The sequence below is a fragment of the Phyllostomus discolor genome, chromosome 7 (genome assembly GCF_004126475.2).
Source record: "Phyllostomus discolor isolate MPI-MPIP mPhyDis1 chromosome 7, mPhyDis1.pri.v3, whole genome shotgun sequence".
Taxonomy (NCBI): domain Eukaryota; kingdom Metazoa; phylum Chordata; class Mammalia; order Chiroptera; family Phyllostomidae; genus Phyllostomus; species Phyllostomus discolor.
Genome location: NC_040909.2, coordinates 27833278 through 27847487, shown reverse-complemented (window position 1 = coordinate 27847487; position 14210 = coordinate 27833278). Strand labels below are relative to the sequence as shown.

At 50.1% G+C, this 14210-nt stretch overlaps 1 protein-coding gene across 1 annotated transcript in view; it reads right to left on the bottom strand.

The window, feature by feature from the left end:
- The window catches only part of SH3BP5 (SH3 domain binding protein 5), a 60663-nt gene that overhangs the window by 30621 nt on the left and 15832 nt on the right, over positions 1-14210 (bottom strand). Inside the window, exon 3 of the mRNA XM_028518940.2 lies at positions 4727-4855. Coding sequence (XP_028374741.1) covers positions 4727-4855 — 129 coding nt within the window. The remainder of the gene's footprint in view (positions 1-4726; positions 4856-14210) is intronic.

Here is a 14210-nt window from a genome sequence, read left to right as displayed (position 1 = left end):
AATCCGTACTGGAGGCTGCTCCAGGAAAGGCTAAAATAAAGTCTACAGCGCATGATGAAATGCTGGAAAAGTGGCTAAATCTGCGGACTCCGTTTGGCATCGACGCCCGAGAGGTCATGACCAATTACACAAGTGCAGTGGACATCATTGTGTGAGGCTAAAAGCCAAAGAAATTTACGGGCACATCACCCAGGGTCAGGAAAATGTTTGACCCTTCTTGGCTCCTGATTTATCATTAATTATTTAAAAATAATATATATTAAATAAGGTGTTCTTTAAAGAGAAACCTACCTAAAACTAGGTTACGTGTGGCTGGGTTGATGAAAATGCGACCAGAGGCTCGCGGGACCCTGACCCTCTCTGTTCCAGAGCAATGCCTCGGAGGCACGCCTCTCTCGCTCCGTGCTGCAACGACCTCAGAGACTATAATAATACAGTCCGTGGACGCAAATAATGACCACGGACTGTATTGACCCTAAAGCCGCCTTGCTTACGGCTGTAGATGTCGCTCAGGAGGATACAAACCACACTTTCGTCCACAATGAGGGGGATGCTCAGGAAGTGCGCCGACAGGCACTTGCGTTTGCCCATCCCTAGTGCACTGTAACCCTCCCACAGTCTCGCTCCATTTCTCAGTGAGGCAGAAAAAAACCCACCCTTCGATCCAGATCAGTAACAAAGCTTCTACATTTGCCCACACACCCCACCCCACGCACTTTTGTAAGACTGGCAAGAGGGGAACGTCACCTCCGCAGAATCAGGGTCTTGGTCCTGGTTCTTGACAAGTGACTAGAACTGTGACTGACTGTTAGTAGGAACCCAGTAAATACTTGCTGAATAAAAGAAAATAAATCAAAAGGGGGGAAAAAACCCTAAACGAGAGAGTAAAACTCACCTTCGCAGAACCCGGCCCTGTCATGTCTCCGCTTACGGAGGGTCGTCTGCAAACAAAACCAACGTCTAGAATTTCCCAGCGAAGGAAGGTTGCAACACTCTCTTCCTCTACGATTAACATAAGAATTCGGGGGGTCATCTGATGCACTTGACCTGTTTCATGTCATGGGAAGCATGGCCCTCCCCATCCACTGGAGGCCCTCACCGCATGACCTGTTCAGGCTTAGGATGCTTCGATCAGTCAGAAGGGTGGTCAGTGACCTCCTCCTCCTCCTTTTTGACCCTCTGGCACATTTTACACTCACAAGCAACTCCATCTGCTCTCAACCTGCCTGGGGTCACCTTTCTGTCCTCACAGGCTCTACATCTTCCCACTCCCCTCCCAGCCAGCAGAGGCCTGTTTCTTCCACTCTCAGGTTTTTATTGTGCTGTTTCTCTTAACACAGCAGATTCACCATGGAGACACAGTATTTGACAGGGAACACGTCTGGAATCATAACGTACATCCTTTTTCTTTGATCCAAATGCTTTACATGTACTACTTTAATTCCATGGTAAGTTGTAAAAATGGCGACAATACTTTGTGGGCGGAACTTATTATTCCCCACCTCTTGAGTTTGGACTGGCCGTGTGACCTACTCTACCAACAGGACAAATGTGATGCAAGCAGAGTCCTGGAAAGAGCTTGCCTTTTGGTTCCTGGAATCCCAACACCATGTGAAGAAGCCACGCTGGCCTGCGGGGTGACACACATGTGGTCCAGCTAACAACCCCAACGCCTCCACTGACAACCGGCCAAGGCTGGATGGGTAAAACCATCCAAGATCAGCCAGCCTCCAGCCAACCCACCAACTGACTATATGTCCGTGAGCTCAGCCATGCCTGAAATCAAGAAAACTGCCCAGCAAAAGAATCAGCTAACTAAGTGCTCTAAGACCCTAAGTTTGGAGTGGTTTGTTTCACAGCAGAAGCTAGAACTGACACACAGCTCCCCTTTATAGGTGAAGAAATTGAGGCAGAGAGATTAAGCGACCTGCTGAGGTCCACAGCTATGAAGCGGTGAATCAGAATTCACAGACAGGCAGTCTGCCTCCAGAGGTGAAGCTTTGCTGGTTGCCCCATTTGTCATCCACAAGTTTCCAATGTTTCCCCAGCACTCACTTCCCCAAGGGAGGTTAAGTAGAGGACATGAACTCACATGGCCCACACACACCGAACAGGTGGCTTTCAGCACTGAATAACCCTCATTATTTTGCATTCATGCTGCCCTCCAGGTTTGCAAAGCTCTCTGCTCTCTTCTCGCACATCCAACCATTTACAAATAACCAGAGCTACCCCAAAGTCCATTTAAAGATGAATGAATGAATAAAACGTGGCCTATATATCCAGTGGGATATTATTCAGCCTGAAAAAGGAGTGAAATTCTAACATATGCTATGACATGGCTAAACCTTGAAGACGTGATGCTAAGTACAATAAGCCAGTCACAAAAAGACAAGTGGTGCATGAGCCCACGTGCACGGGGAGCCCAGAGCCATCAACCTCGGAGACAGGGTAGAACGGTGGTGGCCAAGGGCTGAGGGGAAGGAGAAAGAGGAAGTTACCATTTAATGAGGACGGAGTTTCAATCTGGGAAGGTGAAAAGATGCTGGAGATGGATGGTGGTGAGGGTTACACAACAGTATGAATGCACTTAATACCGCTGAGTTGTACACTTAAAAAGGGTAAACTTTACACATAGTTTACCACAATTTTCTTAAAAAAGAAAACATTACAAGGGTAGGGACTGGGAGTGGCAAAATGACAGGCCCAGGGCCACTGTTAGGCCAGACAGAACTCAGGCAGCAAAATAAACAACAAACACTCCACCATTCCCCTTTCCGGAGTCACATGGCTCCACCCCCTCATCGGAAGGTCCCGCCAGCACTGAAGGCCAGATGGGCTGGCAGATATGTCAAAGCCACCTTAAAAACAAGCTCTGGCTCAAGGAAAAAAACCCTCCAATAAATCAAAGCCAGTTCCCTGCCCCCACCTCCACCCAGAAAAGAAAAGGCAGGCATCTTCCACCCGCTCTGGACAGAATCTGGACCGGATTTTCAAAATCCCGGGTTTAACTCATTAGTAGGAAAATGAGTTGACATCAGGAACAATAAAGTTAATGCAAATTTTGAGGGGCAGACAGAATTTCCACAGGCCAGACAACTACAAACCTTTGTAAACTCTACGGAAAACCAAGCTATAGAAGAAGGTTTTCTCTTGGTTACATCTCCACTGTTCCACTGAACCTCTGGAAGGATGGACATGGCCATTCCAGACATAATAAACCACTACAGCATAATCAGAAAGTATGAGACTTTTCTTCTTATTGTCTATTTTTGGTATTTCCTACAACAATTTTTTTTAAATGAAGCCAAAACCTAAGCTCATGCAGGGACTCTGAGGTGAAACACAATCTCCATTAAGTCCTAAGGAAGACCCCACGAGAGCGCCATGGCTGGTCTGAGACCGTACACATTTCATGGACAAGCATGCGGGAGGCTCTCACGATACACACTTGAAGGAGATGCTTTGAAGGCATCTCTCAGAGACCACCCCTGTTCTGTCTACACAGTCAGAGGGGTTTGTAAATACAGAAAGGAAGGGGGTGGGGTAAGGCCAGAGGAAAAAAACAGGAAGCCCCACTTGGCAGCAGCTGGCGGTGGGCCCCACCCCTTCACTAGCAGGAAGGTCAGAGGACGCTGGTGCAGAGACACACTCGGCCAACTGGCTCGAGCCCAGACAGCTCCCATCCACAGAAATGAAAGGTGACATCCAGCCCAACCTCACAACCTTTGAGCATCTTCCCAGTTCCTCGGCTATGGGCCAACAAGGTCCCTTGGGGCTGAGGGGCAGGGATCACTCTGAGCCTTCTCTGCCCTTCTTCCTGCCCCACCTGCAAAAAGGCAGGAGTTTAAGAAGAGGGTTTGCAGGCACAAAGCCAGGCAGGAGTCCCTCAACGTTCATCTTGAGCTCTGCCAGTTGACAGTGAGTCAGCCGCAGGCCCCCAAGGGTCTGGGCGTCATCTGATTAGACCTGATGACTCAGTGGCTTGCCCAGGGATTCAGTAATTGTCATAATCACTGTGCTCACTGACAGAGACAAGGGATGAGAGGAAGGAGCAGCAGGCTCGGACCAGTAAGTGCCAGGGCCCCGTTCCTTCCCCTTTCACGTGCCTGGCCATGGACGCTGAGAGGTGACACAGGCACACAGCAGCAGCCATCAAGGAAGACCCACTCCGAAATGAGAACTGGCTTCCACGCGACCCCAGCACTCGCCTGACCGCAGCCCCGCTCTGCTGCCCTTTTTCTGGTCTTGGGACCTCAAGTTGCCTATTTGGGCTCTTAGGAGACAAAGCCAATGTTTTGAGAAGCAAAGGGCTAATTCCTCCCACACTAGGGAGGAGAATGAAAGGGACGGAGTGCTCCTGCTGCCTGACAGGCAATCATTAGGAGGGGCAGAGAAATGAGCCTGGTGTTCAGCATACATCCTCTCATCCGCCTGAGCTGTGCCAGCTGCCTGGAGAGTGGATTCAGGCGCCAACTCCAGCGGCAAACGGCGCCCACTCACAGGGCCATCCAAATGCCAGCACCCCCCCTCGGTGATAGTACCAAGAGCTGGAATGAAGGCAGGCTGTGGGGGAGGGGTAATAAGAGGCCGGCTTCAAACACAGGGGTTTACAAAGTCATGGCCTCGCACTCTAACCTTGGGGGAGACAGAGAAGTCAGAAGGTGCACCCAAACACCTGCAGGGCTGGGGGCAGAGGTGGGGAGACACCTGCAGGGCTCCGTCTTACCTGCCTCGCCACCCTCCGCGCCTCCCAGTAGGGCTTCGAGTCTTCCACGGCTTTGCCGATCTTTTTCACCAGTTCGTCCAGTTTCACCGTGGCTTCCACCAGAACAGAGCGGAACTTCTGACGCGCATCCTGCAGCCAGGGGACAGCGAGGAGACACAGTTCAGGCTCAGGAAGGAGTCTGCAGAAATCTGTCTGACCCAACCAGAAACACCAAAGGTGGACTTCACGCGACCTACACGCGCCTCAGTCAATACCTGCACCAGGCGGTGTCTGCAGCAGTACCAACCACGTGGAGGTTCCTCCTGCATCGCTGGAAGCGCTCTAGCACTGGCCCTGTCCCGTACGGCGGCCACTAGCCACACGTGGGTACTGAGCCCTTGAAACTGGCTGGTGAGGCTGAAGTCATGAGTGGCTCGTGCCTACTCTATTGGACAGTGCAGGTTAGAGTAAAAGGCTCTGCCCAGACCCTCAAGGGAAGATGTCCAACTGGGCTGCCCCAGCAGCTCCAGTCGATAACAGTGGCACCATTCCCTACCCCCACACCCGCATTAAGTCCTCAACCATGGGCATGGTCACCACGAAACACTAGGTGCAAATTTCCCACATGCCAGACCCTGTGCCGGGTTGTGGGCTTGGCCCCTGCCTTCAGGGCACTTCCAGTCTGGGGGCAGGTCAGGCATTCACAGCCCATTCCAGAAAGGTCCGTGCAGGCATGGTCACGGTGCAGGTGCCAGTGGCGAGAGCCTCCCTAGGCCAGGTGAGATGGTGGTCAATTGGGAGATTCATGGAAAACTTCCAGAGCGGGAACATCTACACAGAAGCCTGAAGTATGAATGGGCACTGATGGAGGGGGGAGAAAAACTACTGAGTCCCAAGCAGGCAGCACAGCCAGCAGCCAGAGGTGAGAGGGAGAACATGGCATTTTCAAGGAGAGGAAAGGAAGCTAAAGTCTAGAATGTGGAGAATGGCAAGAGATAAGGGTAGCCACTATCAATCTGAGCCTAGACAAGAGTTTGGAAGGGAGCAGTCTGCCAGGTGGCCCAGCTGGTTGGAGCACTGCCCCAAACACCAACAAGTTGAGGGTTCGATTCCCAGTCAGGGCATGTACCTAGGTTTAGGGTGTGATCCCCAGTCAGGGCACACATGGGAAGCATCTGATCAATGTTTCTCTCTCTCTCCACAGCGCCCCCATCTCTGTCTCTAAAAACAATAAACTTACCCTCAGTTGAGAATATAAAAAAGAGAAAGAGAGTTTAAAAAGGAGGAACAGGCTGGTGGGCCATGCCAGTCTTAATTACATTGTGAAAGTCAAGAAACCAGACCTGTGGACATCACAAAAAGGAAAACAAAATGTAAAGAAATTTAGTACCATGTCCAGGGCATACTGGAGGGTCAGGCAGGTCTGCATCTCACAGACCCTCTCTACTCCTCTTCCCTTGGGAGTCTGCCTGAGGCAGCCACACCTTAAGGGGGAGGGGGGCTGTGCATGTGTGAGAAAGGGGAAATGGATAGTCAGAGAAGGAACGACACGTGATCACCAGCCAGGGGGCTGTCCCAAAACCACACAGCCACTCTGCTGGTAAAATTTTACATGAGGTTCCATTGGCAGCAAAGTGCCTGCCCTGCAAGTAACCATCTGAGGATTATTTCTAAACATCAAGGAGTAGGGCCTCTTGGGCCAGTGGGTGGCTCACGGAGGTAAAGAAGCTCTGATCACAATGATTAAAATTAAAAAAAAAAAAAAAAAAGGAAGCTCTGATCCCTTCCCATTTCAGTCCCCTCAGTCCTATCATACCAGACACTCATAGACACAGGCCCTGGTCCCTTCCCTCCATCCTGGGTCATCATCATGATTTTCTCTGCCTTTCTCCCATCTGGCCAAGCCTGCAGTCACCCACCACAGCTTTTCTGAAGACAGGGAACAAGATGAGGCTTGTGCCCCCGAGGAAGTGCTGGCGATGCACAAGGGCAGCCCAGGGGTCAGCAAAGCCACCCCCTGCCCGAGGCTCTGGTATACTTGACACCAGTCCAGTACATGGGAGGCAGCACGCTGCCTAATGCCTGGGATATTTATCAGACGCATCCAATCCTGGCTCCACCTCTTTCCGTGCAGCCCTAATCAGTTAAGTTCTTTACATACCATTTTTACTGCCAATAAAATAGTTACTTTCCATGTCATAGACAGAGCTGTTAGAAGGAATAAAAGAGAAGATAGATGTAAAACACCTAACAGTTCCTGGGCATGCAATAGGTGTTCCATAAATGTACATGATTTCTACCCGGCGTGAAAGAGACCCACGATCCTAACAAAGAACGCCAAGGGGGCCTTGCTGGGGCAGGGGTGGCCGACATAGAGACCCAGTGACCGGTTACACTGTGTAGGCAGCTGCTTTGCAAATGCACTCACATGCTTAACTGAGTCCTAGCTGTCACCGCCCTGCTGGGAATCAGCAGCAGTGCTACCCACGTCCAGACCACAAGTGAGAAAACTGAGAGTCCGAGCAGTCAGCGTGGGACCCAGCGCAGGTCACGCCATCACTCTGGGCTTACAGGCCTTTGGCCTGTGTGCTGGGTACCAAACATCAGGAAAATCCATATTTCTTTAAAATGTGGATTCTTAAATTTCTCATTAACAAAATCAAGTCATCTGGCAACACTGGGCCCCACTTCCTACCTGGCAAGCACCGGCTGAAAGTGGAGGAGAAGACACCCCCTTGAGGAGAGACTGCCCTTTCCAGTCCCCACCTGGGCCTGAGTCACACCAGGGCCACTTCACTCATTCAGGTTCCCTGCCAGCTCCTGGAGACTTCTGATTTGCCAAGAGCTATTCTGGTCACCAATGAACATGACCCACCAATTCTGCCTTCGTGAGATGGAGAGATACACAGCACAGATGGACAATTTACTAAGTGACAGACATGATTATAAACGCCTAATTCATAGATTTGTGTAATCACTCACAACCGTGTCAGGCAGGTGCTACTGTTGTTGCCCACATTTTACAAAGAGGGAAACTGAGGCACAGAGAAAGCGGGTTACTTGCCCAAAGTCACACAGCTGAGAAATGGCAGAGCCAAGATTTAAACTCGAGCAGTAATAAATAAGCACGAAGACCTCAGTATACACCACATGCAACAGACACACAACTGGGCAGACTGCCCACAAAAGTGTCACCTAAGTCAGACCTTGAAGAAAGGGGGATTTTACCAGGTGGGGAAGCAGGGGCCACAGCGGCGGAGGGACACACGTGAACAAAGAACGGCAGGTGGGAGGTTTGGTGGTGTTTGAAGCAAGAAGGGCATGCGTGCCATTAAAGCACCTGAACTCTACCCCATGCACCTCAGGGAAACAGAGGAGGCTTTTTAAAGCAAGTCTCCATTTATTTTCCATGTACCCTTGGCAGAAATGACGGAAGAGTCCATTCTACCACAAAAAGTGGCCGTACTTCACTAGGTGGCCCCGTTGCCAGCAGCGCACACAGAGCTGCAATCATGTGAACACCGGGTACTGGCTACACGATAATTCCACTGGGAGGAAGGGGATGGGAAGGGGAGTGTGTGTGGGAGGGGGCAGAGGGAGGAGAGAGTCTGAAATCTCATCTTCCACAGCGGCATGTGGGCAGATAATAACTGAAACTGAAAAATCAAGAAGTTGCCACACAAAGCCTACTATTTACAGTCATAGAAGTAAATACCTAAATAATCAGCTAAAGTATATTAATCTCTGGAACTGCCTCTAAAGGAGAAGAAAATGGGGCTGGGGTAGGAGGATGGAATACTAGTGGGGTTCTTTGTCTGCCTTTTTTGTTGTTGTTGTTGTCTGTTATTGTGGCAAAATACCACAATGGATTTTTTTAAGATTTTATTTATTTATTTTTAGAGAGGGAAGGGAAGGAGAAAGAGAGAGAGAGAGAGAAACATCAATGTGAGGTTGCTGGGGGCCATGGCCTGCAACCCAGGCATGTGCCCTGACTGGGAATCGAACCTGCGATGCTTTGGTTCGCAGCCCGCACTCAATCCACTGAGCTATGCCAGCCAGGGCCTACAGTGGATTTTTCAGCAGAGGCACGATCTGATCAGATCTGGGTTTTACCAAAGTATGAACTAGGCTCCTCAGATGATTCTCGTGGGCAGATTCAGGGACCACCAGCCTGGTCAAGTGTGTTGCCATCAGAGGGTATTGAACCCAAGAGACTTGACTGGAGACCAGTGTTTCCCTCTGTGAACAGGCTGTGTCGCCCGGGATGATGATGCATGACTGGCTGATGTCCAATCGCCAACAAGACTATTCATCCAAGATGTGTTAAAAGCTGAACACAAAGCCAGCTTCTCCCTGATGAGGTAGAGCGGACCCAGATCTTTTACCATTCCATACAGGCTCAGAGCTACTTGAGTAACAATTCTCCACAAATACTGGAGTTTGGGAACCCACAAACCAAAGCCTTTCCTGCCTATCCAATACAACAGCCCTGATTTCCTCGGGCCTCTCCCTAGTCCCAGGAGTGGTCATGTGACCCAGGCCTGGCCAATCAGTGGTGGATATTCCTAGCCTTGGTGATTGTTGAAAAAGGACATTAGAACCAATTATCCATCAGTGCCAAGGAGACTTCATTCTGGGACTTTCCTGTAATGGTCAGAAAGAGAAACTTCCCCCACCACCTTTAGAAGGCTGAGTGGATTGGAACAAAAGCCTGCAGCAGATGGCAACCACTCTGGCACCATGAGGGGAGAGCCTGAGGGCAGGAGGCAGGAAGTCCTAAAGACACTTTGAGCTTCTGGACCTAATAATGCTTTACAGTGTAACCCTGCACGCCACCTTCCCCAGAGCCAAACTAGCACGCACATGCGCGACTGTCACCACTGCTTCATGTTATGTTTGAGCTAGCTGAAACTGTGTTTCTGTCACATGCAATCGAATTAAGCCTTAAAAGAAAAGACTTAAAAATGGGCCTTAGGGTAGTCATATTCATACAGACAGGGAGGGGAGCCTCAGCCTACGGTCTGAGCAAAGCGCTGTACTTAAACACGGTTAACTTCTGCCCTGCCGATAAAGCCATGTTTATAAGGAGCAGAGCCTGGGAGATTGAATTCAGTCTAACTTGTACAAAACTTTTCTTTAAATCTGTCTCAATGTCAGTTTGCCTCCACTGAACTTGTGCTTTTTGCCTTATTCCCCAGTCTGAGAAAAGGCTTGATCGTGGCCCTGTGTCTCCCACAATCATGGGCAAGCGCATCTCCCAAGCCCAGAGGGGAGGCTGCCCCTAGGAACATCCAGGGATGGGAGGAAGCCACCTGTTTTCCCTCCGGTGAAGGGTCTGCTCCGGGGAGCAGTCGGAAGGTCTGCTCGTCTCAGGGAACCAGCAGACCTCACCAGTTAAGAAAAACAAGCCATTTACTCTCCAGGGCTGTTGACTGGTGGGGGGAGGGGGGTTTGTTTGTTTGTTTGTTTGTTTTAGATCAGCATTTGAAGAGCTCTCAAAGGGTTCCCTCAGTCTGAATGAGGTCTCAGATCTTCAAATCTAAAAACCTCGTCACATCTATTAGGTGACTCAGACTGAGGGCGATGTATCCAAGCCAAGAGCTGCTGAGGGCGGCACAGCCTCCCTGTATGAATGTGTCAGTGTGTCACCAAATATAGCCCCGTGTCAGATAAGAACTCCAGCTAATCCGAGCTAGCCAACACTAGTGCGCCTTGGATACAGGGTGCCAAGTGTCACCACACACAGGACAGAGTCCCTGCTTTCTGGCCAACCCACTCACGGAAGCCTCAATTATCTCACCCATAAGCAGAAAATGGCAGCCTTTCCACTTCACACAAGTGTCCTCAAGAACCAAGTGAGATTAAGACGGGATGCCAGTTTTTAAAAATAACTGTCCTACATATTAAAGATGACACCATACTTCAAAAGATCCTGAGTAATGCCATTTATAAACACACCGCTTTCAGTGGGTGGGGCTAGATCTCATGGGCGTAACCTGAGCCTCGCAACGACCTGCAGGACTGGCTCAGCAGGACTGACCCTTCCCGTCTGCACGGAGAGCTGGAGCCCTGGGGAAGGAGAGCTGCTTGGCCTGAAGCCACACGCAAATGTCAGCCTTCGCCTTTGGGTGAGAGCATGGACCTTTAGTCTCCTAGTGCAATGTGCCTTTCGCCTCCCCACTGGTTCTCAAAGTGTGGTCCAGGGCACCATGGAGTGGGGGTGGTCCCTGAGACCTTTTCTGGGAGTCTGTTTTCATAATTGAGTTAGACTTATTTGCCTTTTTTTCCACCTTCCCTCTCCTGTGAGTGTTCAGTGGAGTTTCCCAGAGACCACTCGATACGGGACATCTATAAGGGATGGAACACAGAGGCAAACGTGAAAAGTCAGCTCTTCTATCCGGCCAGAGAGAAGAACGTGCAAAAATCACAATGACGTTCTTGTCATGGATTTTTTTTGCATTTGAGGAAATGGTTATTTTGATAAATTATTTATGTTAACATGTCATAGGTTTAGGTGTTTTTTAATGAATATAAGTCTTTAAAACTTCTTCATTTTAATTTCTAACGTGGCAAACATTATAGGTATCACCCACAAAAGCAAAAGCTCTCGGAGATACTCAGTGAGGATGGGGGTGGAAATGGGGACCCAAGGCCAAAAAGCATCGTCTCTGCTGTACCGGGGCCCCCCCACCCACCCCAAGGGCCTGCCCTGCAACGCCCCTTCTCGGACAAGGAACACCTACATATTTACAACAGCAGGGAAGCAGCTGTTCCTTCTCGGGTCTTTCTTTGAAGCCCACAGTGGTGCTACCTCGTCTTCATAGCACTTCCCACACTTCTTGGCACCTGCTTTGCTCATCTGCCTTTTATGAAGGGGGTGGCTGGCCAGTCCAGTCTCAGAGCCTTCCACAGAGGAGAGAACGGCTACAATTTGATGAGCAAAAAGAGACATCCACAGGAAACCAACAGCATTGCTCTGGTGGGCACTAAACTGTGCCATGATGTGCTGGGCACGTCCATTCACATATACCCTCAATAAAACTCTCGCCTTAAAAATGCATTTCCCTTTAACGGTTTTCCACTTACTGTTACGAATTCTTTTCAAACTGAAGTAAAAATGTTAGTCCATTTAAAGGAAAATGCAGAATACCTAGGACACACAGAAAACTAGGATAAGGCAAAAATTACGACAGCAGCAGGACAATAACCAGTTAGAACCATAAAGCCTAATGGAGGAACATTCTAGAATTATATGATGAAAGGCACCGCTGGGGGAAACATTCTTACTGGCCTGTTATAGAACCTGAAATGTTTTGAAGTTTACTACAAATCACGTTTTCTTCTCACCCATCCAATTTATTCTTTAGAAGCACTCGCAGTAGCTACTAGAACGGATAAAGAAACCGCTCTCAATAGCGCTGGGTGCAACGGGAGTGCGTGCCTCGGCGTGGTGTGCGAGAACTCTCTGCAGGAATGCAGGTGCTCTCTACCTGTGTCGTCCAATACAGAGGCCGCCAGCCACGGTGGTTACATGAAAACTTGAAATGTGGCTAAGGCAAGTAACAAAATTTTCTACTGAACTTTAATTGTTTAAATTAAACTGAAATAGCCCCATGTGGCTAGTCGTTGCCATGTTAGACCGCACAGTTCTCGCTCCCGGGCCCCGGACTTCACTTTGCTTCTCCACACTGAGGGTGCTCACTGCTCCAAGAGGCCTCCAGCTGCCTTCTCTCCTTGCCTCTGCCTGGTTTCCCTCCCTCAGCCCCCACTCCCACTGCGTGGCGTTCCCTGCCTGTGCAAAGGGGAGCCAGGCCGATGCATTTTCACCTTCAGGAATTTTGCAGCGGAGGCAGAACAGGAAAGAATGTTCCAGGTTGGAGCCAGGGCCCGTGAGCCGAGCCAGAGCTGCGCAGCGCCAGGCGGAAGCAGAGGCGGGGGAGGTCAGGACAGCAGACCCCGGGGAGCTGGAGCCAGCCCCCAGAGCACCCCGCCAAGCCCGATCGCTGCAAGCCCGATGCCACATCAGCAACTTTCCCCCAGCCAGAAGACCCTGGTTCAACCCACCCCAAAGGTCTGGAAATATTTATGGAAAAGAAAAAAGGGGGAAGAAAATACCAGGCCCTTCAAGTCAGGAGAAGTCAGAATCATGGCTGGAGACCAGGTGCCCACGTCCCCTCCGTTCCGACTCCTGTTTTTCTTCCACAAGCCCCAAGTCCAGTAACAGAGGCCCCTTGGGGTGTTCACCAAAGACACCACTTCCTCCCCTTCCTTCTGTGGGGACTGTCCTCCACATGTCAGGCAGAACCTCACAGCCATGTTTCTGATACAAGACACTCTGTCAGAACCCTAACAGAACTGAGGAACCCCGAGGAGCGAGTGACAGAGACAGAGATGACAGAGAGCGAGAAGCCAGCAAATGAGAGAACACCAGGAAGCGGCAGAGGAGGGGAGATTATCTGGGTTTCTGACTCTGATCCTGAAATTACACAGCCATGTATAATTTATTGATCAAACCAAAGCACTTTCAAGAGTAAAGATGGACCCCATTAATACTTATGCTGGGACAACAGGCTTAAACCAAGACTGTCACAGTACCTGGGAAGTGTGGTCCCCCTATGCTTGAGGCCCAGCAATGCTTCCCTCCCTTGGGTTCCATGAAAGCCTCCTTTAACCTCTCAGAAAATACCCCCTTTTAGTTAAACTGCTTCAGTGGGGGTGGGGTTCCAATCCCAGCTGCCGACCCAGGAGCCGGCCCTGCGCAGCTCGACAGCCTTGGTGCCCAGGCCAGACCCTGTTTTCTCTGTTCACAGCACCACCCTGCTGTCTCTGTTGTGACCTGAGAAGGGGTTCCTTCCAAGAGGGAAAAGGAAAGCAGGAAAAGATGGCAGTCGACAGTGTTTCCTGCTGTAAATCTCCCTCTTCTGAGGTTAACAAAGGTCTTGGAACTTTTTTTTTTGTAGGCCTAAGTAGAACTGAGTTCCTCCTAGGCAGAAGGGCTCTCTGGTTTAGAACGCTGATTCGACTGTAGACTGTGCCCAAACATCCATGTGTGTGCCCGGCCCCAGCCCCCAGAACATCACAGCTCACCCCAGCTGTCCAGCCAGGCTGGACTGCACCGCCTCCTCTGACACGATGGCCAAGGTCAAGATTCCATAACCAAGGGCAGGCACTGCCATTTGGAGGCTAAGTTAAGGCAGTGGGCAGATCTGGGGATGGAAAAAAGACTTCAAATTTTTTAATTTAAAATAATTTCAGACTGCCCTGGCTGGCGTAGCTCAGTGGATTGAGCTCGGGCTGCAAACCAAAGCATCGCAGGTTCGATTCCCAGTCAGGGCACATGCCTGGGTTGCAGGCCATGGCCCCCAGCAACTGCACATTGATGTTTCTCTCTCTCTTTTTCTCCCTCCCCTATCTAAAAATAAATAAATAAAATCTTAAAAAAAATAATTTCAGACTTGGGGGAAAAATGAGGGTTAAGATGCAGGCATGATGCCCCCTTACCCTG